Below are 26,459 nucleotides of genomic sequence, written 5' to 3' on the forward strand. Positions count from 1 at the left end.
GGGGCGTCATCATAACATCCTGTGTACTCTTCAGGTCTGCAAAGCTGCTGCCTGCTGCTCAGTAGGAGCAGTGCCATGCTGTCTGCCATCGTCAGCCTGGCATGTCTTGGTGAGTCCTGGAAGGGAATAAAGCCTGGTGCAAATATTGACCAGGAGGGCTGGGTCCACCTTAACAGAGAGCCCTGCCTCCACAGGGGCAAAGTGGACCTTGATGGTTGGGTTCATCAAGGCCGAGCAACATCCTTGCCAATGAGGCCCACACACCAGGCCAGAGGAGTAGGAGGCCAGGTCTGACATGAGATGGATCGTCCATCATGAGTCTCTCTTCCAGGTTTCTTCTTGATCCAGAGCATCTGGGCACAAGAAGGTGAGTCTTTCCCCCAAACCGTGGTTGCCATCCTCCTCAAGTAAGACTCTCTTGTAATAGGAGGGGAGATGGTGCAGAAGGTAGGGTGATGGGTCAACCATGGGAAGTCATAACCATATGAGGGTGGTCTTTTGGAAGTAGAAAATGGGAGCCCAAGGTGGCTTTGATGGTAAAGAGTCTGCCTGCAGTGAGGGAAACCTGGGTTTGATCCCTTGGTTGGGAAGATCCCCTGGAGAAGGAAATGGCAAGCCACTCCAGTATACTTGCCTGGACTATTCCATGGATACAGGAGTCTGGTGGGCTATAGCCCATGGGGTCACAAAGAGTCAGACACGACTGGTTGACTAACACTTTCAGGGAAATCTAGCCCCCAGTTCTGGCCCAGAGACCCTCCCCCAGATACTCTTCCCTCTGCTGAGCCAGGCCCTATGGGCACCTACAGGAGACTGTGATGCTCAGAGATGGGGTGACTGCGAGGGACTGGTGTTATCTGTAGACTGAGGGAAGGCAGCAGGGCCAGGGACCACAGACCCTTGGAGGACAAGGTGATGACTCAAGCTCTCCAGCAGTTCCATGGATAGGCATTGCAGAGAACTGCTGCTGCCCCCCATTCAGAATAAGGGGAGAACCTATGCCCTGCCCCCTGAGATTCCAGAAGGTTCTACCACAGGCTCCATCATGTCCTGTGTTTCTCATGTGAGCTGACATCATTTCACTCACACAGGTTGTTCTTCCATTGGGTGTCTATTCCGTCTTGTTTTATAAAACAAATTTTACATTATCAACATCCAGGAAGAGTCTGTTAGTCGACACTTGCCCAAAATTCTCAGGCTTCCCAGGTATCTCAGTGGTGTAGAACATGCCTGCAATGCAGGGGCTGCAGGAGATGTGGGTTCAATCCTGGGGTTGGAAGATCCCCTGGAGAAGGAAATGGCAACCCACTACAGTATTCTTGTCTGGAGATCCCCATGGACAGAGGAGCCTGGAGGGCTACAGTCCATGGGGTCACAAGAGTCAGACACGACTGAGCATACACACACACTCAAAATTCTCAGCAGATGGTTTTCATGTAGGGTGTGCTATGCCCCTGTGGTGTGGGAATCTCCATAGAGCACGGGTTCCGCTGGTTTGAAAAGGAGCCTTAGAGATGTGGGAAGAGGGAGGGTCCTCTGAGTCCATCGAGGGGAAGGGGTTCCCCATTTTCTACTGTAAACCGTGCATTCTTCTCCCCCAGGTGGTCATGACAAGCCCTCCCTGTTAGCCTGGCCAAGCCCCGTGGTTCCTCAAGGACAGCATGTGACTCTCCGGTGTCAGTCCCCTCTCGGATTTGACAGGTTCAGGCTGCACAAGGATGACAGAACCAATGTCCCTGAGCTCCAGGGCATCATATTCTGGAAGAACTTCCTCATGGGCCCTGTGACCGAAGCACACGCGGGAACCTACAGATGTCATGGTCACTACAGTCACCTCCCCACTCTGTGGTCAGCACCCAGTGACCCCCTGGAGATTGTGGTCACAGGTCAGAGAGCTCTTGTCCAGAGAGGCCACCCGTTGTCCCGGTCTCCCGGATCCCAGTGGGAGTTTGAGTCAGGGTCCAGTCAGAACGACAGGAAGTGCTCCAGGCATTCTAGATAAAAACTTATTTAATAGAGGAAATTGGGTCCCACAGTGGGCAGAATCATGGTACCCCGTGATGCCCGCATCCTAAAATCCCAAATCTACGATTGCTACGTCCCATTCCAGGGAAATGAAACCGCATGTGGAACTAAGGTTGGTAAGCAGGTGACCTTGAGATGAAGAGGTTTTCCTGCAGACATTTCTGTGCTTTCAATCTCTCCCACTCTGAGTGGTCAGCCCCTCAGTGACCCTCTGGACACGGTGATCACAGGTGAGAATGTCAAGGGCTGGCATACAGACTGGATGTACCAGGACGTGGAAGCCCCAGGTGGTGGTGTGGGAGATGAGAGAGGGGTGCTTTTCATGGGGAGAAACCGACTTGGTGAGAGTTGCATCCAAGAGACAAAGAAAGAGGAGAAACAAGTACAGACCACCTGTTATAACAGAAAAGATAGGTGCAGGGGCAGAGACCGAGGAACTCAGAGATAGAGATGGAGATAAAGAATGAAGTGAGAGACACAGACAGAAAGGCAGGTAGCAGAGAGGGTGTCCTTCCACCCTGACTTTGCTCAGAGACCAGAAACAGTTTAGGAGCCTTGTTTCCATTTCAACTCTACACTCTCTTCTCTACTCAAAGAACCCAAGGATACACCATGTATCTACCCAGGACTTCATGACCAGGTTGATCTGGCTCAGGCTGTTTCGCCAGGAGCCCTGCATCCTCATGCCCTAGGTGATGCACAGATACTGTGTTCACTCAGATATGGCTTCGTTCCAGGTGGTTGAGCCACACTGTGCCCCAGGACACCAAGGTCCCTGGTGACAGAGCCAAACGCCAGCTCCTGTATGTTGTGTGTTTCATGGGTTCTCATGCTGTATACTCAGGCCCACATGCAAGGTCACACCAAACATTGTAAGACTATGGAGGTCAAAGCCCACAGAGACATGGAATCAGAGAGAAAACAGAGTCATCAAAAAGCAGAGGCAGAAACACAGTTGCTGTGCGCACATACAGAAAATAAGCCAGAGGGACTGGGGGCGGTGGGAGAAACATGAAAAAAATAAAGGTAAATAGAAAGAAAAAGGGATAGAGAATTAATGAGAAAGAAGGGAGTGGACAGAAAAGCCCTAAAAATAAGAGACTTGGGAAGGTGGATGGGTGCAAAGATTGAGAAAGATGGTGATCTGGGGGTGGATAATAGGGATTACAAAAGAGACCCAGAGAGACAGAGAAGCTGAGGAAGTCATGGAAGTGGAAATAGATGATAGATAGATAGGTAAAGTGATGGATGAACATACACATAGATGATAAAATAGGTAGATAGATACATACATAGAAAGGTAGATAGATGGTGGAACGATGGATGGATATATAGATAGATGATAAGATGGGTAGATCAAATGGTGGATGGAGGTATAGACAGATAACAGAATACATAGATGAATAATGCTGAAAGATAGAGACGAGATAGAGAATGAAAGCCGCAGAATTAAAGAAGACAGATCAAATCAACCAATCCAAGGAGAAGTACAGAGTGTTTAAAAAAAAAAATACAGGAAGGAAAAAAATTAGGAGGGAGGCAATTTCAGAGACCTAGAGAGAGAAAGTAGGAGAGAGATAGGGGAGAATTAGAGAGTGAGAGCAAGAGAGAGAGAGTTGAGAAGAACTGCGGGTGTGAATTTTCAGTTCAGGGATGAAGGACATGGGATTCGGGAAAAGCCTGTCTCACGAAACTGCCTCTTCTCCTTCCAGGTCTGTCCAAGAAACCCTCTCTCTCAGCCCAGGGAGGACCCGTGGTGAGGTCAGGGGAGAACGTGACCTTGGTCTGCAGCTCCGAGAGCGCCTTTGACCAGTTCCATCTGCTCAGGGAGGGGGTGAACCTTGGGCGCCCGCTGGCTGGAGGGCGGGGCCCCCGCGGAGCACTCCAGGCAGAGTTCCCTCTGGGTCCTGGGACCCCAGACCACAGCGGTGTCTACAGGTGCTATGGCTCTTTCACTCGCTCTCCCTACTCGTGGTCAGACTCCAGCGACCCACTGTACCTGTCTGTCACAGGTGAGGAACCTCTTGATTCAAACTAAATGTTTTTTTCATAATTGTATTTATGTATTTTTTGCTGTACTGGGTCTTGTTGCTGCACAGGCTTTTCTCAGGAGCGGGGGCTCCTCTCTAGCTGCAGTGCACAGGTTTCTCATTTGTGGCGGCTTCTCCTGTTGTGGAGTACAAGCTCTAGGGTGTGCGGGTTTCAGTCATTGCAGCACATGGGCACAGTACTTGTGGCTCCCGGGCTCTGGAGCGCCGGCCCAGTAGTTGTGGGGCATGGGCTTAGTTGCTCCTCGGCATGTGGGATCTTCCTGGATCAGGGATAGAACCCCTGTCTCCTGTATTGGCAGGCGGATTCTTAACCTCTGAGCCACCAGGGAAGCCCTGATTCTTTTTTTTAAATGTTTTGGTTTTCTGGCCTCGAGGCATGTGGGATCTTTGGATGGAACCCACACCCCCTGCATTGGAAGGCCAAGTCTTACCCACCAGGACCACCAGGGAAGTCCACCTCTCGGTATCTTGAAGCTCAGGGAGGCAGTCTAGTCCCCAGGGATTAGGAGAAGGGATGCTAAGACTCTCAGGACCTCAGCATTAGATGACAAAGAAGCTTCCATGAAATAAAAGGCAGCCTCCTTCCCTCACCTCTCTCCTGTTCCTCTTTCTAGGAAACTCTTCAAGTAGTCAGCCACTACACACAAAACCAAACTCCAACAGCGGTGAGTAACTGATTCCTCTGATCTCTGCTTGCAGAACCCTGGGAGGGAGAAACTCTTGAATAGATTATGGACTCAGCTGGGCTTCCCAGGTGGCTCAGCGGTAAAGTACCTGCATGCCAAGGCAGGAGACACAGGTTTGATCCCTGGGTCAGGAAGATCCCCAGGAGGAGGAAACAGCAACCCATTCCAGTATTGTTCAGTTGCTAAGTTGTGTCTGACTCTGCAACCCCATGGACTGTAGGATGCCAGCTTCCCTGTCCTTCACTATCCCCTGGAGTTTACTCAAACTCGCTCGGGTATTCTTGCCTGGAGAATCCCATGGACAGAGGAGCCTGGCGGGCTACACCCCATGGGGTCAAAAAGAGTCAGACACGACTGAGTGACTGAGCCTGCAGGTGCTGAGTCAGCCACCTTTCCAGCTCTGTGCTCTTGCACTTGTCATCTACCCTGTCTGATCCCCAGATTCTACCACATCAAAAGGGGGTGCCCCAAAGGGTCTGTGTGCAGTTGGCCCAGTTCAGTTCAGTCATTCAGTCATGTCCAATTCTTTGCGACCCCGTGGATTGTTGTCCAGTTAGGACTCAATATTTTTTTAATTGAAGTATAGTTGACTTACAGCATTGTGCTGATCTCTGCTGTATACAGCAAAGTGACTCAGTTATACACATATATACATTTTTCCCCAGCAAGGGCTCTTAATCTCTAATTTTCTGTAGCTGAGGTCTCCTCCTCAGAGAGGAGAGGAGAAGAGAGGAGGGTGAGAATAAACTTGACCCCACGCCACCCCTCCCCACCAGGAATAATGCCATGACTAATCTCTCTGCATTGCTAACTGGAGATGAGAACTGTGAAGGCTTCAGGAAGGGAAAAGAAGGCAGCAACTGGTGGGGGCGATGGCCCAGTTCTTTGAGAAGTTCTGTCTGCCAAGAAATGAGCACTGGGACATCCCAGGTGGTCCAGTGGTTAAGAATCTACCTTCCTTCAGCCATAAAAAGGAAGGCATTTGAGTCAGTTCTGAAAAACAAAGTTCATATAGCAATGCTTATACATGGAATCTAGAAAGACAATACTGAGGAACCTATTTGCAGGGTGGGGATAGAGACACAGACGTAGAGAACAGACTTTGGCAGGGCCAGGAGAGGGTGGGACGGACTGAGAGTAGCACTGAAGCATACCCATTACCGGATGTAAAACAGACAGCTAATGGGACGTGGCTGTGTAACCCAGGGAGCTCAACCAGGTCTCCATGACAACCCACAGGGGTGGGATGGCGTGGGATGTGGGAGGTGGGAGGGAGGTTCACTAGGGAAGGGATATATGCATACCTACAGCTGATTGATGTTGATGAATGGCAGAAACCAACACAACATTGTAAAGCAATTATTTACAATCAAAAATAAATTTTTAAAAATAAATGAATACATTTGGATGTATATACAAAAAAAGAACCCACCTTCCAATGCAGGGGTGTGAGTTCGATCCCTGGTTGGGAAGCTAAGATCCCACTTGCCTCATGGCAAAAAAAGCAAAACATAGAACAGAAGCAATATTGTAACAAATTCAATAAAGACTTTAAAAAATGATCCACATCAAAAAAAAAATTTTAATCTTTAAAAATAAAAGAAATGAGCTCTTGTCTGTCGGGATGAAACCAAAAGTTCCCAGTAGCACAAAAGCTACAGTAAGAACTGAATCCATCCATGTTTAGGGTTCCTTCATTAACCTACTCATTTAAGTACTGTTCCAGTTTAAGTTCTTACTCATTAAGTACTCGTTTAAGTGATGTACAATATGCATTGGACATTCTTTCCTATGCTGCTTCAACAAATTTCCACAGGCTCAGGGGATAATAACACCATGGTGTTTTAAAGTATTTACAGTTCTATAAATGGGAAGTCTGAAATGGATAAAAGTGAAAATGTTAGTTGCTCAGGGGTGTTTGACTCTTTGTGACCCCATGGACTGTAGCCTGCCAGGATCCTCTGTCCATGAATATTGGAGTGGGTTGCCACGCCGTCCTCCAGGGGATCTTCCTGAACCAGGGATTGGACCCAGGTCTCCCACATGGCAGGCAGACTCTACCATCTGAGCCACCAAGGAAGCCCTCTAAAATGAATGGGTGACACTGGGCTAAAATCAAGATGACAGGAGGATTGCATTCCTTCTGGAGGTTCTGGGGAAGAATCCATTGCCTGTTCCAGCTTCTAGAAGCTTCTTACATTTCCCTACATCTCATGGTCGCGTCATCCAACTTCACAGCTACAGTGGTTGGTCGTGTCTACCTGCCAGTGCCTCACTCTGACCCACTTTCTTTCATCACATCTCTCTCCAACTCTCTTCTTCTCCCTCTCTCTTTTCTTATAAGAACTTCATGTTTACACTGGGATCATCCAAATAATCTAGGATAATCTCCCTATTTTAAACCTTTTTTTAAAAAATCGGCTGCTCCATGTTGGATCTTAGTTTCCCTGACCAAGGATCAAATCTGCGCCCCCTGCATTGGAAGCCTGGAGTCTTAGCAGCTTGTGGTGGTGGTTTAGTCACTCAGTTGTGTCCGACTCTGCGACCCCATGGACTATAGCCCACCAGACTCCTCTGTCCATTGGATTCTCCAGGCAAGAATACTGGAGTGGGTTGCCATTTCCTATTCCAAAGGATCTTCCGCACTCAGGGATTGAACCCATGTCTCCTGCACTGGCAGGCAGGTTCTTTACCACTGAGCCACCTGGGAAGCCCGTCTTATAAAACACTAGAATGCCAAACATACTTGGGTTCAAACCATCATTAGTCTACTTTGGTAAGATTACCTCTTTGACCCTCTATTTTATCCACAATAGAGCCAGATTGAACCTCTTCCCTTTGAGGCTGTCTATGAGGATGGGATCAAATCAAAAAGGTGAAAACATTACTCCCCACACCGCCACCCCACACAGCACAGGTCCTGGATCAAAGAAAGTGCTGTATACATGGTACAAAACTTCCCCCTGTCCATTTCCCCACCCCAAAACCTTTACTTCACCCCAATTCCAATTGTATGTGTAGATGCAGATAGATTCTGGAAGGTGAATGCCAATGTTCTTTTTTGTTATTTTATGTCTTTATTTATTTATGGCTGCTCTGGGTCTCTGTTGCTGTGCGTGGGCTTTCTGTAGTTTCAGCATGCAGGCTTCAGTAGTTCAGTACGGGCTTAGTCGCTCTGGGACACGTGGAATCTTCCTGGCCCAGGGATGGAACCCATGTCCCCTGCATCAGCAGGTGTATTCTTAACCGCTGGACCATCGGGGAAGGCTGCCAGTATTCTTTTGAGTGAGTTCAGATCTTGGACTCAAAGGTGGGAAACAGCACAACCTCCCAATCAACTTTCCTCCTAATTTCTGAAAGGACTGGTTTTGTTGGTCGGGGGATGGACAACAAAGTATGTCCGGCAATAGCTGGCAGAGGGGTTGGTCTTTTCTCTCTCCCTCACCCGCAGAGCATCAGCCTAAATATAGCTCATGAGACCACAGCCAAGCTGCGTTCTGCAGCCCTGGGCTCAACTGTCTTGTTGTTTCCTGGGCATGTGACATAAGACAACTGCCCTTACTTTGATCTTTATTTCGCTTTTTTCTTCCACTGGATAATTTAATTTGTTTGACTCAAGGGTATTGTGAAGGTAGAGGTACTGCATTCATTTACCCGGCAAACAGTAAAGAAGAGCTGCTATGGTTTGTTTCATAATGGATTCACGTCTTCCTCCAGGTAACCCCAGGCACCTGCATGCTCTGGTTGGACCCTCCGTGGCCTTCGTATTCCTTGTCAGCCTTACCTCCTTCCTCGTCCATCACTGGTGCCCTGATGCAAAGGGTAAGTCTCAGGAAGAGAGGCCAGTGCATCTGGGCAAAGTGGGGAAGGGAGAAGACAGTGTACAGGTATGTGCTCAAGGCAGGAGCCACAGACACAGAGCTGTCTTTCTTTCCTCCCTTCCTTCCTTCCTTCCTTCCTTTCTTCCTTCCTTCTTTATTTGGCTGCATAGGGTCTTCATTGCAGCACCAGGGAACTTGGCTGCATCACACGGAATCTTTCATTCTGGCACTTGGGCTCTCTAGTTTGGTGCACAAGCTTAACTGTTCCAAGGCATGTAGGATCTTAGTTCCTGGACCAGGGATCAAACCTGCATCCCCTGCCTTGAGAGGCGGATTCTTAACCACTGGACCACCAGGGAAGTCGCAGCATAGAGCTTTCAAGAGAGAACATCAGTGCCCTTGCCCCTCCTCTCAGCTTACAGGTCGTTGCATACTTCTCCACTGGTCCAGTGCAGCCAGTAATATTTAGAGAAGGGATCGACATAAGGGAGAAATCAAGGGAGAGAACCAGTGGGATAGAGATAGGCAGTTGTTGGAACTTCCCTGGTGGTCCAGTGGTTACAAATTCACCTTGCAGTGCAGTGGTTTCAGGTTCGATCCCTGGTCGGGGACCTAAGGTCCCACCTGCCCCGTGGTGGCCAAAAAACCAAAACACAAAACAGAAGCAAAATTGTAACAAATTCAACAAAGACTTTAAAAATGGTTCACATCAAAAAATATTTTAAAAGATTGGGGGGTGAGCTATCAATGCGGTGGGCGTTTGAACTTCAAAGAGGTAAAATCTCGGACTCTGCTTTCGGGAGATGAGATGGTTGGATGGCATCACCAACTCAATGGACATGAGTTTGGGTAAACTCCAGGAGTTGGTGGTGGACAGGGAAGCCTGGCGTGCTGCAGTCCATGGGGTCAAAAAGAGTTGGACACGACTGAGCGACACTGTGGGGAGGATGAGTCATCTCAGACATCCACTGTCTCTCTCTGTCCACTGGTGTTGTATGGATAAAGTGAGAATCCAGAAGTGCCCCCCCCAAGTGTCTTAATGACTTCTATCACCCACAGATGCTGTTATAATGAACAGCCAGCCTGAGGTGGGCAGAAGGGTGAATCGGGAGGTAGGTTCTCTTTGGTACAACCTCTGAATGCAGTCTCATTTCCCCCATCATTCCCCTAAGTGTTTGCACACCCTCACTCGTCATTCCCTTTTATGCAGGACCCTGACGCAGAGGAACTGAAGGAGTTGACATACACTGACTTGGATTGTTCAGTTTTCACACAGAAAATCATTACTCCCACGTCCCAGAGGCCCAGAGAGCCCTCAACTAATGCCAGTGTGTACATGGATCTTGCAACATGCTAAGAGCAGTTCAAAGCTTGAATCCTATCCCTGGAACATGCCCAGGAGGTCTTCAATGGAAGCTGTAACACTTTCTCAAACTCAGCTTGAGAGCTCCATCCTAACAACAGCTGGAATCTGAAGACAAACATCTTTAGGGTCATCCCTCTTCATCAGAGGATTATCTCTAAAGCCTCAGAATCCCTTGGAAACCTCCCCCAGCCATTCTAGGGGGTTATCATGATGATTCAGCCATTTCCAATGTTATCAACAAAATCACCGAAGTGTTCTAGAAAGCAAACCATAAATAACACACTTTCTCTGACATTCAGCTGATAAACTCCTAGAAATCATGATATATTTAATCAATGAATTAATTCCTCCAACAGTTTTCTGTGCGGCATAGCCTATTCTAAGTCTCTAAGCAAATATTAGTGAAGAAAACTTCATCTTGTTGTGGATCTTGGTCCAGTGGGAGATGCAAACACGTAAAACCATTGAAAGCTATCTATAGGAGAGAAAGGGTCTTCCCAGATGGCACAGCGGTAAATAATCCACCTGCCAATGCAAGACATGCAGGTTTGATCCCTGGGTCGGAAAGATCCCCTGGGGGAAGAAATGGCAACACACTCCAGTATTCTTTCTTAGAGAGTGCCATGGACAGAGGAACCTGGCAGGCTGCAGTCCATGGGGTCACAAAGAGTCGGACATGACTGAGCAACTGAACACACACATATCTATCTATCATCTCCCTTCCCTGTTGTTATTGAATTTTCATCTGCATAAAATTATATAATCTGTGGTTTCATGACCAGACGTTTTCATTCAGCATTGTATGTTTGAGATATAATCATACCTTTACATGTGAGTCTATTTTTTCTTTTCCCTCCTATGTAAGAATCCATTGTATGAACATGTCACAACTGTACATCCAGTCCTGATGAGTCTCCCTAACTCTGATGTCTTAATTTCATGTACTCTTTTGTCCTGTTAGAATCTTCCGGAATTGTTGTCGTTCAGCCTCTCAGTCGTGTCTCTTTGCAACCCTATGGACGCCAGCATACCAGGTTTCTCTGTCCTCCACTATCTCCTGGAGTTTGCTCAAATTCATGTCTATCCTCCGTAAAGATCTTCCCATGTCTACTGGGATCTCAGAGGTTATGCACAGGCAGGCCTGGGCATCCTCAGATGAGAGACCCCTGACTGCCGGAAAGGGCCCTGCTGGCCCAGCCAACGTGGGGTGTGACTCTCACCACATTCACAGCCACCACCTCCGGGTGCACTGTAGGGGGCCCAGTGGACCCTGTGTCTCTATTCGTTACTGATAATTATCCCCAAGGCTCAAAACAAGGAGCTCCAGTATGAAGGGGTAGCTATATCTGGATGATGTTGGAAGAACAGAAGAATACAAGAAATTAAGGCATCAGAGTTTAGGAGATTTTTTTTTAAGTCCTTCAAACATATTAACCAATGGGTTATGAAAAAGAAAAAGACATGAGTTTTGGAGGGAAGTTAAATTTCCATGTGCGTTCCTGACAGCGTTATGAATAAGTATGACAAGGTAATTTCTTTCTCCAAACCGCAAGGTCCTCATTGTTGTCAGAGCAGCAAGGGGCTCCTGCAGGAGCTGGAAGGAAAGAGAAGTGTGTCTAGGCTGGGTTTGTTTCTGAGTATGTGTGTGTGTTGGTGGAGGGAGGGGGGTACTTGGTTGTTCAGACTCTGGGTCACATCAGATTAAAGGAATTCTTTGGGGATTTGTGCCTGGAAATACACTCTAGGGAGCTTCCCCCGGGCTGATCTTTGTGTCCATGTCCTGTTGAACCTTATAACATGTCCCAAGAAAGGGACATGGGATGCTGCGGGGTACACAGAGGTTTGTGATGTCTCTGGTTCTTCAGCCTGTACATGTCAGCAGACACCACAGACAATGGTTCTCAGCTGGGGCAACGTCGCCCACTAGGGGCCATTCATCGGTGTCTGGAGACGGTTTTTGCTTGTCATGACCGTGAGGGAGGCTGCTGGGGCGCCTGTGGGTAAAGGCAGGGGTGCTGCTCAGCACCCTCAATGCAAGGACAGCCCACCACCCCCAAGAGAGAATCATTGTCTAGCCCCAGATGTCAGGAATACTGAGGTTGAGAAGCCCTTGTCTAGGATGTAATGTCTGTGCCTCTCTCAGTATTATAGAACCAGCTGTTCAGTGTGCCATGACCCCATGCAACATGGAGCATATTCTGGGATAGGCTCATTTTTTACAATGACAAAGCCATGATTTTTTTGTTTGTTTTTTAAAATATGTTTGTTTGTTTGTTTGTTTGTTTGACTGCACCAGGTCTTCATTGCTCATGAGGGATCTTAGTTTTGGCATGTGGGATCCAGTTCCCTGACCAGGGATTGAACCTTGGCAACCCCTGCATTGGGAGTGCAGGGTCTTAGTCACTGGGCCACCAGGAAGTCCTCAAAGTCATATTTTATTAGATGAATGGATAGACAGATGTGCATGCATATATATACATATACATATGTTGCTGTTGTTTAGTCACTGAGTTGGACTGTTCAGTTCAGTCGCTCAGTCATGTCTGACTTTTTGCGACCCCACAGACAGTAGCTTGCCAAGCCTCCCTGTCCATCACCAACTCCCAGAGTTTACTCAAAACTCATGTCCATCAAGTCAGTGATGCCATCCAACCATCTCATCCTCTGTCGTCCGCTTCTCCTCATACCTTCAATCTTTCCCAGCATCAGGGTCTTCTCAAATAAGTCAGTTCTTCGATAGACTGGTTGGATCTCCTTGCAGTCCAAGGCGCTCTCAAGAGTCTTCTCCAATACCACAGTTCAAAAGCATCAATTCTTTGATGCTCAGCTTTCTTTATAGTCAGACTCTCACATCCATACGTGACTACTGGAAAAAACATAGCTTTGACTAGAGTTGGACTGTATATATATATTCATATTTGTGAGAGGAATACATACATGGAAATATACACATACACACATATCATATATAAAATATATATCTTAAGATATATACATCTTAAGTCATACTTCCCTTTATTCTTTGGTATAAATATCAAAATATACCAAGAAAAGCATTTTTAAACACTTCTCAAAACTCTAAATTTCAACTTGATTTTCAGGCACCCATACCGGGCTCACTCCCAGGTGAAGAGTACTCTCTAGCACACAACCAGCTTCAGACACATACTCTAATCGGGGATAAATTACCTTTAAAAAATGCAACAGAAGGGACTTCCCTGGTGGTCCAGTGGTGAAGAGTGCCTTCCAATGCCACTGGGCCCTGCACACCGCAACTACTGAGCTGGAGCTTTAGAGCCTGTGAGCCACAAGAAAAGATTCCATGTGCGGCAACTAAGAAGTGAGGCAGCCAAAAAATAAAAATAATTTTTTTTTAAATGCAAGAGAGGAAAGACCCTAACTGGTCATTCTCTGTCTGTATCTCTGACGTCAGTGCATGGCTCAGTGATAAAGAATCCACCTGCCAAGCAGGAGATGCATATTCAATCTCCGAGTTGGGAAGATCCCCTGGAGAAGGAAATGGCAACCCACTCCAGCATTCTTGCCTGGAGAATCCCCGTGGACAGAGGAGCCTGGCCAGCTACAGTCCATGGGGTTGCAAAAGAGTCAGACACGACTGAGCAACTAAACAACAGCAATGTATAGCAAGGTGAGAATAATTAACGGTATTGTGTTCTATACTTAAAAGTTGCTGAGAGGAACTTCCCTGATGGTCCAACAAATAGATAAATCTTTTTAAAGTTGCTGAGAGAGTAAATCTTAATGTTCTCACCACACACACAAAAATAATATTTTAAAAAACAGAAAAAAGGAAATGGTAATTATGCAAGCTGGCGTATCTATTAGCTAATGCCACAATGAACATCACTGTGCAGCAAGGAAGTGTATCAAGTCAACCTGTTGTGCACCTTAAACTCACATGATGTTATGTCAATGACACCTCAATAAAGTTGAAAACAAAGGGTGATGTCTTGCAATGAAAATGAGATAGCCAGTAGAAAGTTTGATGTGAAATATTTGACTTCTTATACTTGAAGAACTAGTGATAGCCAGGTAGGTGTCTATAGCCAAATTTATCTATCCATCCATCTGTTTATCTGTCTGTCTACCACCTACCTGACTATCTATCTATCTAATCTATACTCTCTATCAATCCATCATCTATTCATAGATTACAGGTTTAGATATAATTATAGGAGGATCATTCTTTAGACATGAATGAAAAAAACATTCCTCTACATGCCACCATTGAGATAATTCCCAACATAAGAGTACACTGCCTGCCTGATCAAGACCAAACGGATATATTTGGTCCATGAATTCCGTGGAGGTTATGTGGATCCATAGCCATCAAAGCCACATGGCTTTGGACTGATGGATTAATGAAGGAAAAGCTCTGTCTGTATGGCACACATCTAATAATTTTCTGTCCCCAGCCCTTCCCCTGGGATGTGGGATCTTGTCTGAAGGAGGATTTGAGCCCCATTCAACACTGGTGGAAGAAAATGCTCACTTCTCATCTGAAACATAAACAGGAAGGTTGATCTCCTCTTAGACTCTATCTCAGGGCCCCCCCAGAATGAAGTTCTGGGAAGGAACCATTCCTCTGGGGCAATAAATGTAGAAATTCTCTGACGAGGACCTCTGAGTTCATACTTCCTGTGGGTCTCACCGTCCCATGAGACTCTGTCATCTGTTGATGTTCACTGTCAAGAGGCTACGTGGGCTGAGGCTGGTCGTGCAGAACCATGGCCCCCAGAGACATCACCCTCTTCTGTCTCGGTGAGTCCCCAAATGCAGGTGGGTTAGAGGGGAAGATGGGGGAATCCAAAATAGTCAAGGTCTCTCTTAACTGGTGACTCAGACAGTAAACAATCTGCCTGCAGTGCAGGAGACCTGGGTTCAATCCTTGGGTTGGGGAGTTCCCCTGGAGAAGGGAATGGCAACCCACTCCAGTATTCTTTCCTGGAGAATTGCATAGACAGAGGAGCCTGGTGGGCTACAGTCCGTATGGTGGCAAAGAGTCGGATATTACTGAGCGACTAACATTTTCACTTTCTCTTAACATAAGAACTCCGTGATTTCAGTGACTGCCAAGAAGACTCTGCTCTCCTGAGTGGAGAGATGGTCTTTGCCCAGATATGTGTCTGCCCAAGCCCATGCTGGCTTGTAAGCCCATGCTGGCTCAGTTGTCAAGTTGGCCTTGCCGGGTTTGTTCAGCCCATGCCATGCTGTCTGGCAGTCCACAATGGTTCCAGAGTTCCTGCAGATGAGAGCCTTAGGGGCTGGAATCTGGAAGATAAAACTAAGAGATGAGCCTTTTTTGCTGTTGAAGAGAACAAATGGTACCTGTATGTCTTTATGTTGTTGTTGTTGTTCAGTCGCTCAGTCGTGTCTGACTCTTTGAAACCCATGGACTGCAGCATGCCAGGCTTCCCTGTCCTTCGTTATCTCCCAGAGCTTGCTCAAACTCATGTCCATTGAGTCAGTGATGTCATCCAACCATCTCATACTCTGTTTCCCCCTTCTCCTCTTGCCCTCAATCTTTCCCAACATCAGGGTGTTTTCCAGTGAGAGTATTTCTGTTGAGTAATTTATAATAAAGGTTGGAAATTGATGGGTGGAGTTTTCATGAATGTCTTTCTTCCAGTGCTCTGTCTTGGCCAGAAGATTCAGGCACAGGATGGTAAGTGTTTCTAAGTCTCCTCCAATCCCCTTGCATCCTCACGGCAACTCTGGGATAGAAAAGTCTGAAGCTCAAAGGGATTCCAATGTATTTCCTGTTCTGTTGATCACTGTCTCTGCTGCGTTCCTTTTGCACAACTTCTACCTCACTTTGGAATCTTTGGATCCCTCAAATTCATGCTCAGACCAGGATTTAGCCTTTGCCTCCAGTAGGCTGACTGTCCATCCAAGATGCGTGTTTTACTGAATGTTCACAATGGCAGGGATGAGGAAGTCAGGAACCACCTTCCATTGCCCAACATTCTTCCTACATCAAATGTTCTCACAATCTTAATTCTCCGCAGTCCATCCACATTTCTTCACTTAAAGGGACACTGCCTTAGAGAACTTTATGTAAGTGGCTTCAATTCTCAGAACCAATTTCTTTGTCTATAAAGGTGACTTAGATGGTAAAGAATCTTCCCGCAATACAGGAGACTTGGGTTGGACCCTTGGGTCGGGAAGATCCCCTGGAGAAGGAAATGGCTATCCTTCCAGAATACTGGCTTTCCACTCCAGTATTCTTGACTGGAAAATCCCATGGATAGAGAAGACTGGTGGGCTACAGTCCATGGGGTTGCAAAGAGTCCAATGTGACTGAGAGGCTAACACTTTCACTTTCAAAAGAGAAATAAAAATAACAATGAAAGCAGATTGGATCATGGGAGGATGGGATCATGTGATACAATTTGGGGGATTAATGGAGATAAGGCATGTGAATTATGTACACGGTAAGTGTTTTACCTGTGATGGGCTTCTCAGGTGGTTCAACACTAGAGATACCTCTGATGATGATGGTGGTGAACACGAGGAAAAAGTCTCTGAAGTCTGTGTACGACCCAGTCTCCACTTTCCTTGATTCATTCAGTTCAGTTCAGTTCAGTTCAATTCAGTCGCTCAGTCGTGTCTGACTCTTTTCGACCCCGTGAATGGCAGCATGCCAGGCCTCCCTGTCCATCACCAACTACTGGAGTCCACCCAAACCCACATCCACTGAGTCAGTGATGCCATCCAGCCATCTCATCCTCTGTCGTCCCCTTCTCCTCCTGCCCTCAATCTTTCCCAGCATCAGGGTCTTTTCAAATGAGTCAGCTCTTTGCATCAGGTGGCCAAAGTATTAGAGTTTCAGCTTCAACATCAGTCCCCCTAATGAACACCCAGGACTAATCTCCTTTAGAATGGACTGGTTGGATCTCCTTGCAGTCCAAGGGACTCTCAAGAGTCTTCTCCAGCACCACAGTTCAAAAGCATCAATTCTTCAGTGCTCAGCTTTCTTCACAGTCCAACTCTCACATCCATACATGACCACTGGAAAAACCATAACCTTGACTAGATGGACGTTGGTTGGCAAAGTAATATCTCTGCTTTTTAATATGCTGCCTAGGTTGGTCATAACTTTCCTTCCAAGGAGTAAGCGTCTTTTAATTTCAGGTTTCAGTCACCATCAGAAGTGATTTTGGCTCTCAAAAATATATAGTCAGCCACTGTTTCCACTGTTTCACCATCTATTTGCCATGAAGTGATGGGACCAGATGCCATGATCTTCGTTTTCTGAATGTTGAGCTTTAAGCCAACTTTTTCACTCTCCTCTTTCACTTTCATCAAGAGGCTCTTTAGTTCTTCTTCACTTTCTACCATAAGGGTGGTGTCATCTGCATATCTGAGGTTATTGATATTTCTCCCAGCAATCTTGATTCCAGCTCGTGCTTCCTCCAGCCCAGCTTTTCTCATGATGTACTCTGCATATAAGTTAAATAAGCAGGGTGACAATATACAGCCTTGACGAACTCCTTTTCCTATTTGGAACCAGTCTGTTGTTCCATGTCCAGTTCTAACTATTGCTTCCCGACCTGCATACAGGTTTCTCAAGAGGCAGGTCAGGTGGTCTGGTATGCCCATCTCTTTCAGAATTTTCCACAGTTTATTGTGATCCACACAGTTAAAGGCTTTGGCATAGTCAATAAAGCAGAAATAGATGTTTTTCTGGAACTCTCTTGCTTTTTTGATGATCCAGCGTATGTTGGCGATTTGATCCCTTGATTTATTACCTTCTTTTAAAAAGTTATTTATTTGTTTGGCTTCTCTAACTGCTTTAGAAGACAGCTCTCCCTATATGGTGAGGAAAGAGCAGAGAATCTGGGGTAAGATAGTCTTAGTTTCCAAACCAGTTTGGAGCACTCTTCAGTTTGTGGTCTTGAGCAACTGGCATGGTTACTCCAAGCTTCAGCACCCTCACATTAGGGTGAAAAGCAGAACTGCATGTGGATAAGGGTTACCATGGCAACAAAACACCAAGCAAACCGCCTGGCAGACTAGCGGGCACTCTCCAGCACTCTTAGTTGCTCAGTCGTGTCTGACTCTTTGTGACCCCATGGACTGTAGCCCACCAGGCTCCTCTGCCCACGGGATTTCTCAGGCAAGAATACTGGAGTGGGTTGCCATTTCCTTCTCCAGGGGATCTTCCAGACCCAGGGACTGAACCCAGGTCTCCCGTACTACAGGCAGATTCTTTACTGTCTGAGCCATCAGGGAAGAGGGTAGAATTAATGTGTATGGGGTCTGCTTTGAGGGCAATGAAAATGGAATAGACAGAGATGATGATTGCACAAGATTGTGAATGTACTAAATTCCACTGAATTGTATACTTTCAACATGGTTAAGTTTATGTTATATAAATTTAACCTTGATAAATAAATATATATATGCACATATATATATATATAAAGGAAGGAATTTCGTTCCTCAAAAAATCTTTCAGTTCCTCAATAACCTATATGCCCAATCCAGCAATTCCACTTCTATACATGTAACAAGAGAAACCAAAACAAGAGATTCTAACAAGATATTTGTACCTCCATGTTCATAGCAACTTTATTCACAATAGCCAGAAGGTGGAAAAAACTCAAATGTCCATTGACATGAATGTATAAGCAAAATGTAGTCTGTATGTACAGGGGAATATTATTCAGCCATAAAAAGGAAACGTATTCTGATACATGCTACAACATGGATGAATCTTGATGACATTGCACTAAGTAAAAAAACTCCAGACACAGAAAGGCAAATACTGTGTTATTCCACTGATACAAGGTATCTAGAATAGGAAAATTCATGGAGACAGAAAGTCAATTAGAAATGACAAGGGCCTAAAAAGAGAGAGTGAAGAGTTATTGCTTAGTGGTTATAGGGGTTTTGTTTGGAATCCCGAGAAAGTCCTGGAAATAGATGCACAATATGGTGAGTATAGGGCCTTCCCCCATGGCCCGGTGGTTAAGACTTCACTTTCCAATGCAAGGGATACAAGTTGGATCCCTGGTCTGGGAGTTAAGATCCCACATGTCTTGTGACCAAAAAACCAAAACATAAAACAGAAGCCATATTGTAAAAAATTCAATAAAGACTTAAAAAAAAATACTCCACATCTACCTATCCATATCTATACCTATACTGGAGAAGGCAATGGCACCCCACTCCAGTACTCTTGCCTGGAAAATCCCATGGATGGAGGAGCCTGGTGGGCTATAGTCCATGGGGTCGCTGAGAGTTGGACACGACTGAGCGACTTCACTTTCACTTTTCACTCTTATGCATTGGAGAAGGAAATGGCAACCCACTCCGGTGTTCTTGCCTGGAGAATCCCAGGGACAGGGGAGCCTGGTGGGCTGCCGTCTATGGGGTCGCACAGAGTCGGACACGACTGAAGCGACTTAGCAGCAGCAGCAGCATACCTATACCTGTATCTGTCTATCTAGATAGATACATAGATATACACACACATATAGTGAGTGTAATTAAGGCCACTTAGCTGTGTACTTAGAAATGGTTTAAATGATAAATTTAATCTTTATATAACACATTTCATTTTTGGCACAATTAGAAATTACCCCCAAAAAATTTTAAGGAAGGAGCTATAAGTCTGTCACACCCTTCGTTTAGTTCTTCCCCCCACAGAAAAAGAAAAAAGTATGGTTTCTGCATGGCAGGCCAACTGAGTATGGGCCCTGTTTCCTTTTAGAGAACTTTCCCATTCCTATCATATCTGCTACGCCCAGTTCTGTGATTCCCTGGAATGGGTCAGTGAAGATCTTGTGCCAGGGAACCCTTGAGTCTTACCTGTACCAACTGGAGATCCTGGAAAACCTCACCTACAAACAGGTGGAGAAGAAGTTGGGATTTCAGGAGGTGGCGGAGTTCATCATTAACCACATGGACACAAACACCGCAGGGCGCTATCAGTGCCGATACAGGAGAGGACATCGCTGGTCAGCACCTAGTGAAGCCCTGGAGCTTGTGACGACAGGTGAGGCTGTGTGCAGGTCTCCGGCCCTCCAGTCTTTTCCCTTTCTTAGTTTTTCAGAAGTGTTATTTTTAGAACAGTCTCAAATTTCCAGGGAAATTAAGGTGATGCAACAGACAGTGCCCATATACCTCGCACCCCGTTTCCCCTATTCTTAACACTGTTGATCAAAGGCTTATTAATAGGTCTTTTGTTACCCAAACGTTATTGACTGCAGACGTGTCAACACATTTTTAGAGAATGATACAATTAACATCACTGGTGCAAAGTTGTTAGAGGTTAGAATTTATCAAGGATTCACTCCACAACTTATGATTGACATTATCATTTACATTTTGCTCCACGAGGTTTTTGTTCTAACCTTGTGCATATTATAAATGCAAGTTTATTACTGTAGAATTTTCAAAAATGATGCATCGAGAAATTTTGAGTGAAGAATTTTTCAGTGCATTTTTTGCAGTTACTTTCTCTGTTTGTCCGAGCAGCACATATACTAGCATCTCAGAAGATGATAGTTCTTCAGCATAATCGCTGGGTTCCTTTGTCCATGGGTTTTCCCAACCAAGAGTACTGGAGTGGGTTGCCATTTCCTCCTCCAGGGGATCTTCCCAACCCAGGGATCGAACCCTGGTCTCCTTCATTGGCAGATGGATTTCTTACTATCAGAGCCACCAGAGAAAGCTCCTGGGATTCCCTAAGCAGTGAACAATTAAAATATCTTCATTTTCATAAGAAATCCCTTTCAACCACACCTGATTTTATGTAAATAGGGTGACTTTCGGAAAGCACCTAAGGATATGAGCTGGTTTTCAGGTGAACCAACCAAGTAATAGGTGGGTTAGAATACTCAGCCCTGCCCTACCCCTACCTGACCTCCGGGGTAGGCAGAGAGGCAGGAGGTTGAATCCATCACCAATGGCCAATGATGAAATAATCAATCAGTCTCACCTAGGAAATAAAGTCCTGTACTCTTCCAGTTCTCCCCTCTGGCTGTTCCTGACACATGCTTTCATAAGCCAGTAATCTAGTAAGCAAGCTGGCTCCCTGAGTTCTGTCTGCCAGTCTAACAAATGAATTGAACACAGGAACTGCGACCCAACAACTTCCGACTTATTGCCACTCAGTCAGAAGCACAGGTGACAGCCTGGACTTCTGATGGGCTCTGAAGTGGGAGGGACTTCTAGGACTGAGCTGTTAACCCAGAGCCCCAAACCGCAGGATCTGACGTTACTGCCAGGTAGAAAGTGTCAGAATTGAGGTGACGTGTGGGACACCCAGCTGGTGTCTCAGAATTGCTCAGCGGTCTAGGGAGGAAACCCACAGGTTGGAACTGGGAACAGAACCATGTGGCCCATCTGGCTTTAGAGACTATATCACTGTTGCTGGAAGATAGCTGCTCATCTGCTTGTTCACTCAGCTCCATCTACAAGAATTTGGGACAGAGGACAGGTCCTGCAGGGGGCTCCCCAGATGGCTCAGTGGTAAATAATCTGCCTGCAATGCAGGAGACCCAGGAGATGAGGGTTCGATCCCTGGGTCGGGGAAAACCCCTGGAGGAAGGCATGGCAATCCACTCTGGTGTTGTTGCCTGGATAGTCCCATGGACAAGGGAGCCTGGGGGGCTACAGTCCTTAGGGTCACAAAGAGTTGGACATGACTGAGCACACGCACATGTAGTGGTGAAATGGAATGTTACCACCTCCCGTTCCTTTGCATCAGGAAAACATGAGCTTCTGCTCTTCTCTTACCATGGACCCAAAATGAGTGGCGGGGAAACAGGGAAAGACAGAAATCTTGCCAACAATTCACTCTCTTCTCTTCCAGGCTTGTATGACAAACCCTTTCTCTCCACCGATGGGGGCCACGTGGTGATGCCAGGGGAGAATATTTCCTTCCAGTGCAGTTCAGCATACATATCGTTTGACAGATTTTCACTGAGCAGGCCGGGAGGGGCCACCCTGTCACGGCACCGAGATGCGAGACTCCAGGGGGACTTCACTCTGGGTCCTGTGAACCTCAGCTTCTCAGGAGTCTACACGTGCTATGGCTGGCACAGTGGCCACCCCTATGTATGGTCAGCCCCCAGCAATGCCCTGGAGCTGGTGGTCACAGGTAAGGGCAGCCCACCCCACCCCACCCCCACTGCCAGAGACTTCTGTCCTCCTCCTCGAGGCTCTAGCCAGCTGTCCAGGGCCTTGGCATCAGGTAGGAGAACAGAGAGGCACTGAGAGAAGAACGGGGCAGGAGAGACTCGTGGCTCAGAGGACAACAGAGAAGACCTTCTCACCCATGTGACATGTGACTTTCACAGCGTGTCCCCGAGCTCTCCAGTGTCCTTAAAGATACATGGCCTGTTAAGAAAGGAGAGGCCCGCATTCAGAATCATCTTTAGGGGTGTCGTTTAGTCAGCAGATACCAGACACAACCTATGATGAACTCACTTTCTTTCATCACATGCTTAGTCGTAATGGGGAATCCTGACATTAACCTCTAATATAGAAGCCACTCAGAGAGGTTGACTGGTAACTTAATCACTCATCAGGAAGACTCTAAAAAACTCTATCAAGAGCTTCATTTAGGGAAACTCACTGGCACTCCAGGGATTAAGACTCGGGGCTTTGGGACCTCCTTGGTAGTCTGGTGGCTAAGACTCTGAGCTCCCAATGCAGGGGCCCTGGGTTCAATTCCTGATCAGGGAACTAGATTCCATGTGCTGCAACTGAAGATCTCACATGCTACAACTATAGACCCAGTACAGCCAAATAAATAAGCAAATATTTAAGAAAAAAAGGGGAGGGACACTTCCCTGCTGGCTCAGTGGTAAAATATCTGCCTAGCAATACAGGAGATATGGGTTTCATCCCTGATCTGGGAAGATCCCACATGCCTCGAAGCAACAAAGAGCCTGTGCCAGAATTACTGAGCCTGTGCTCCACAATGAGAGAAGCCACCATAATGAGAAGCCCGAGAACCATAGCTAGAGAGTAGACCCCACTCACCCCAACAAGAAAAAGCCCAAGCAGCAAGAAAGACCCAACATAGCCAAAAATAAATAAATAAATAAAATTGTGTGTATATATATATATAAAGACTCAAGGCTTTCATTACTGTGGACCTTGGTTTCATCCCAGGTTGGGGAACTAAGATCCCATAAGCCACATTGAGGTGTAACAAAAAAATTCAAAAACAGCTTCATTTTTATATTGTTTGCATGCATCACTCTGCCCAGAGGGAGCAAACATGAGTTATAGCAGAGGAAATCAACTGCTAGTGACTGAGTGGGATGACCACATTTGTCTCTCACATTTGTCTTGTCCAGTCATTCTACAAGCTAAGTGAATGTAGAAGTCATAGCCTTATAAGCTCCTGTGGCCAAATGGTCTTTTCAACTAATGATACAGGGTCAACTGGGCACCTGTGGAGGAGGGCTGAATTTATTAGCGTTTTCCTTTAATGTAGACAGTCACTGTATCTGGTTTTAGAAATCACCTCCTATCCCAATGTCAGGATGACCCTTTCTTATATTATGTCTCCAGACTTGAAATATTTTGCACTTTGCAATTAGGAATTCATGGTGAATTCCAGGGATTCCCTGGTAGCTCAGTTGATAAAGAATCTACCTGCACATGTTGATGTATGGCAAAACCAGTACAATATTGTAAAGTAATTAGCCTCCAATTAAAATAAATAAATTTATATTAAAAAAAAAAAAGAATCCACCTGCAATGCAGGAGACCCCAGTTTGATTCCTGGGTCAGGAAGATCCCCTGGAGAAGTGATAGGCTACCCACTCCAGTATTCTTGGGCTTCCCTGGTGGCTCAGATGGTAAAGAATCCATTTGCCCAAATCCACTTGGAACTGATTTCTATGTTTTAACAGAAGAGAGTTACTAGGATTTCTGAGCATTGTAATTTCACAATATTTTATTATATCCTTGAGCCCATGAGGTCCATAAAACAAGTGGATAAATTTTTTAAGGGTACAATGAATAGAAATAACTAGTGAAAGGCCACACACCAGTGAACCAAGGTCACAGTTAGCTTCCCTAAGTTTTTTGTGTTTTTATCACACCACATGGCATTCAGAGATCCTAGTTCCCTGACCAGGATTGAACCCATGTCTGCTGCAGTAGAAGTGCTCAGTCATAATCTCTGGACTGCCAGGAAAGCCCCAAATTTTCCCTAGGTTTGTCTAAACTTTTTTTTTCCTACTTGCTTCCCAGATACCAATCATTGTATGAGAAAGGAACACATATGGTTCCGTGGGGTGAGACTATGTAGAGGAGAGAGTTTGGGGCTCTGGATCTATGAAGATGTTTCGAGGATATGATTAAATATTCAGTGAAACTGCCACGTGGGGAGGGGATGACGAGCAAACAGAACATCCTCATAACCACCTCCTCCCCCATTTACAAGATACCTCTGGGGACTCAGCTGGTACAAGATACCAGCTTTGGACTCAGGTTTAAAGTGATGTATAGAGACTCACAAACAGTGGTAACCAGCTTAGCAGTGCCATGTGGTGCCTGCGTGCTTAGTCGTGTCCAACTCTTTGCAACCCCATGAACTATAGCCCACCAGGCTCCTCTGTTCACGGGGTTTTCCAGGCAAGAATACTAGAGTGGGTTGCCATTTCCTTCTCCAGGGATCTTCCTGACCCAGGGATCAACCCCGCATCTCCTGTGTCTCCTGCATTGCAGGTGGATTCTTTACCCACTGAGCCATCAGGGAAGCCTGAGATGAAGTATGGCGCTCACGAATGCATGCGTTGCCTGAGGAGGGGGTCCCAGCGAACCCACAAACTAGGGAAATGAGCTCCCTTCCCGGGGCTCTTGGTCGGGAGGGAATGAAATGTGACCAGCAATCATTCATTTCCTTCTAATGACATCTCTAGATACCACTAGCCAAGATCACACGACAGAGAACTGGGTTCGGATGGGCGTGGCGGGGCTGGTCCTACTGGCCCTCTTGGCCATCCTGGCTGAAAATCGACTGGGCCCTCAGCTTCCACACCAGGAAGACCAGCAAGATCTGCCTGACCTGAGCTGGAGTTGGCAGAGAAGTCAGACAGAACGGACCTTTGGACTAACTCCTAAGGACCACCAGGGAGACTCCTGGAGCTGATGCTTCTTAAAAGAGCCAGCATCTGCGGAGTCCTATGCAGCTGCTTGGAGAGCACAAGGGAGACGGAGGTATGAAGAAGCTTGGATCCCCTTTCAAACCAATCAAATGGTATTTTCTTATATGCATCTGATATATTTGCATTCCACCTTTCTAGACATAGTTGAGAACATTCTCAGTATCATCTTGGCTGAACTCATTTCCTGTGATAAAAAATAATGAAAAGTATTCTCAGTTCTCCTTGCTGTTTTTCACCCTCCCTCTATAGACTTTTGGGCTTCCCACGTGGCTCGGTGGGTAAGCAATCCACCTGCCAATGCGGGAGACGAAGGTTCCACCCCTGGGTCAGGAAGATCTCCTGGAGGAAGGCATGGAAACCCATCCCAGGATTCTTGCCCAGGAAATCCCAAGGACAGAGGAGCCTGGAGGGCTGCAGTCTGTGGGGTCGCAAAAACTCAGACACGACTTGGCACACACACACACACACACTGTAACCCTATGAATTTGAATTTAATCAATTCTAATTCAGTCAATCCTATGATAACCAATTATATCACATGAGCAAGCAGAGGTTCAGAAATCATATAATTTGAATAATGATAAAATGTGTGGATACAGAGTTTCTGTTTGGGAAGATGAAAAAGTCCTGGAGATAGATGGTCATGTTGGTTGCATGATGATATGAATGTCCAGAACGCCACTGAAATGTATACTTTAAAATGGCTAAAATGAAACTCTATGCTCATTAAATAGCAACTCTCCTTTGGAGGTATAGAGTTTCAGTTTTACAAGATGAGAAAGTTCTATAAATTTGCTTCACAACAATGGAAATGTACTTCACACAACTGAACTGTACACTTAAAAATGGTTAAGACATTATATTTCATGTATGTGGGGGGGGTGGTTATCATAATAATGAAAAAACTTTTAAAAAATGGTTAAAATGGTACATTTTGGGTCATGTACATCTTACCACAATTTTTTAAAAGTTCTTTGTGGTCTATAGAAACTGAAAGTAGGTTAGTGGTTTCCCAATACTGGGAGAGAGGCGGGGTATTGTACAGTGAGTGATAGTGGGTAATAGGGTTTTTTGGGGGGTTGGGGGTTTTTTAAGTTCTGAAATTAGATTGTAGTGATGGTTGAGTGACTGTGGAGATATAATTAAAAACATAGAATTATACACTTTAGATGGTAAATGTATGAGTATGTCAATTATATCTCAATACAGTTGGGATTTTTCAAGCATTGAGAAGGATTAGAGGGGTCCTAAGTTCGTGGAGGAATAAGATGGAGAGACCACTTTCTCCCCCACAAATTCATGGAAAGAAATTCTACAAAACAACTTCTGAACACTGGCAGAGGACATCA

The 26,459-nt window shown here is 46.0% G+C and overlaps 2 protein-coding genes across 2 annotated transcripts; both read left to right on the forward strand.

Moving 5' to 3' along the window:
• The first annotated feature begins 46 nt into the window (after nucleotides 1-46).
• On the forward strand, nucleotides 47-10,289 carry LOC113876012 (killer cell immunoglobulin-like receptor 2DL5A). The gene is made up of 8 exons (XM_027514805.1): nucleotides 47-109; nucleotides 332-367; nucleotides 1,602-1,886; nucleotides 3,738-4,037; nucleotides 4,691-4,741; nucleotides 8,480-8,584; nucleotides 9,643-9,695; nucleotides 9,794-10,289. Exons 1-8 carry the CDS (start codon nucleotides 76-78, stop codon nucleotides 9,938-9,940), a joined length of 1,011 nt encoding a protein of 336 aa, XP_027370606.1. The 5' UTR covers nucleotides 47-75; the 3' UTR covers nucleotides 9,941-10,289.
• Nucleotides 10,290-13,522: 3,233 nt separating this feature from the next.
• Nucleotides 13,523-25,319, forward strand: LOC113876013 (immunoglobulin alpha Fc receptor-like). The gene is made up of 5 exons (XM_027514806.1): nucleotides 13,523-14,731; nucleotides 15,600-15,635; nucleotides 19,689-19,973; nucleotides 21,795-22,082; nucleotides 24,865-25,319. Exons 1-5 carry the CDS (start codon nucleotides 14,698-14,700, stop codon nucleotides 25,092-25,094), a joined length of 873 nt encoding a protein of 290 aa, XP_027370607.1. The 5' UTR covers nucleotides 13,523-14,697; the 3' UTR covers nucleotides 25,095-25,319.
• The last annotated feature ends 1,140 nt before the right edge of the window (nucleotides 25,320-26,459 follow it).

This window comes from Bos indicus x Bos taurus, chromosome 18 (assembly GCF_003369695.1).
Source record: "Bos indicus x Bos taurus breed Angus x Brahman F1 hybrid chromosome 18, Bos_hybrid_MaternalHap_v2.0, whole genome shotgun sequence".
Classification (NCBI taxonomy): Eukaryota; Metazoa; Chordata; class Mammalia; order Artiodactyla; family Bovidae; genus Bos; species Bos indicus x Bos taurus.

Coding starts and splice junctions, on each gene's coding strand:
- LOC113876013 (XM_027514806.1), top strand. CDS start 14,698: ATGGCCCCCAGAGACATCACCCTCTTCTGTCTCG. Junction 14,732..15,599: donor CATCACCCTCTTCTGTCTCG/GTGAGTCCCCAA, acceptor TCTTTCTTCCAG/TGCTCTGTCTTGGCCAGAAG. Junction 22,083..24,864: donor CCTGGAGCTGGTGGTCACAG/GTAAGGGCAGCC, acceptor TGACATCTCTAG/ATACCACTAGCCAAGATCAC.
- LOC113876012 (XM_027514805.1), top strand. CDS start 76: ATGCTGTCTGCCATCGTCAGCCTGGCATGTCTTG. Junction 1,887..3,737: donor CCTGGAGATTGTGGTCACAG/GTCAGAGAGCTC, acceptor TTCTCCTTCCAG/GTCTGTCCAAGAAACCCTCT. Junction 9,696..9,793: donor GCAGAAGGGTGAATCGGGAG/GTAGGTTCTCTT, acceptor CCTTTTATGCAG/GACCCTGACGCAGAGGAACT.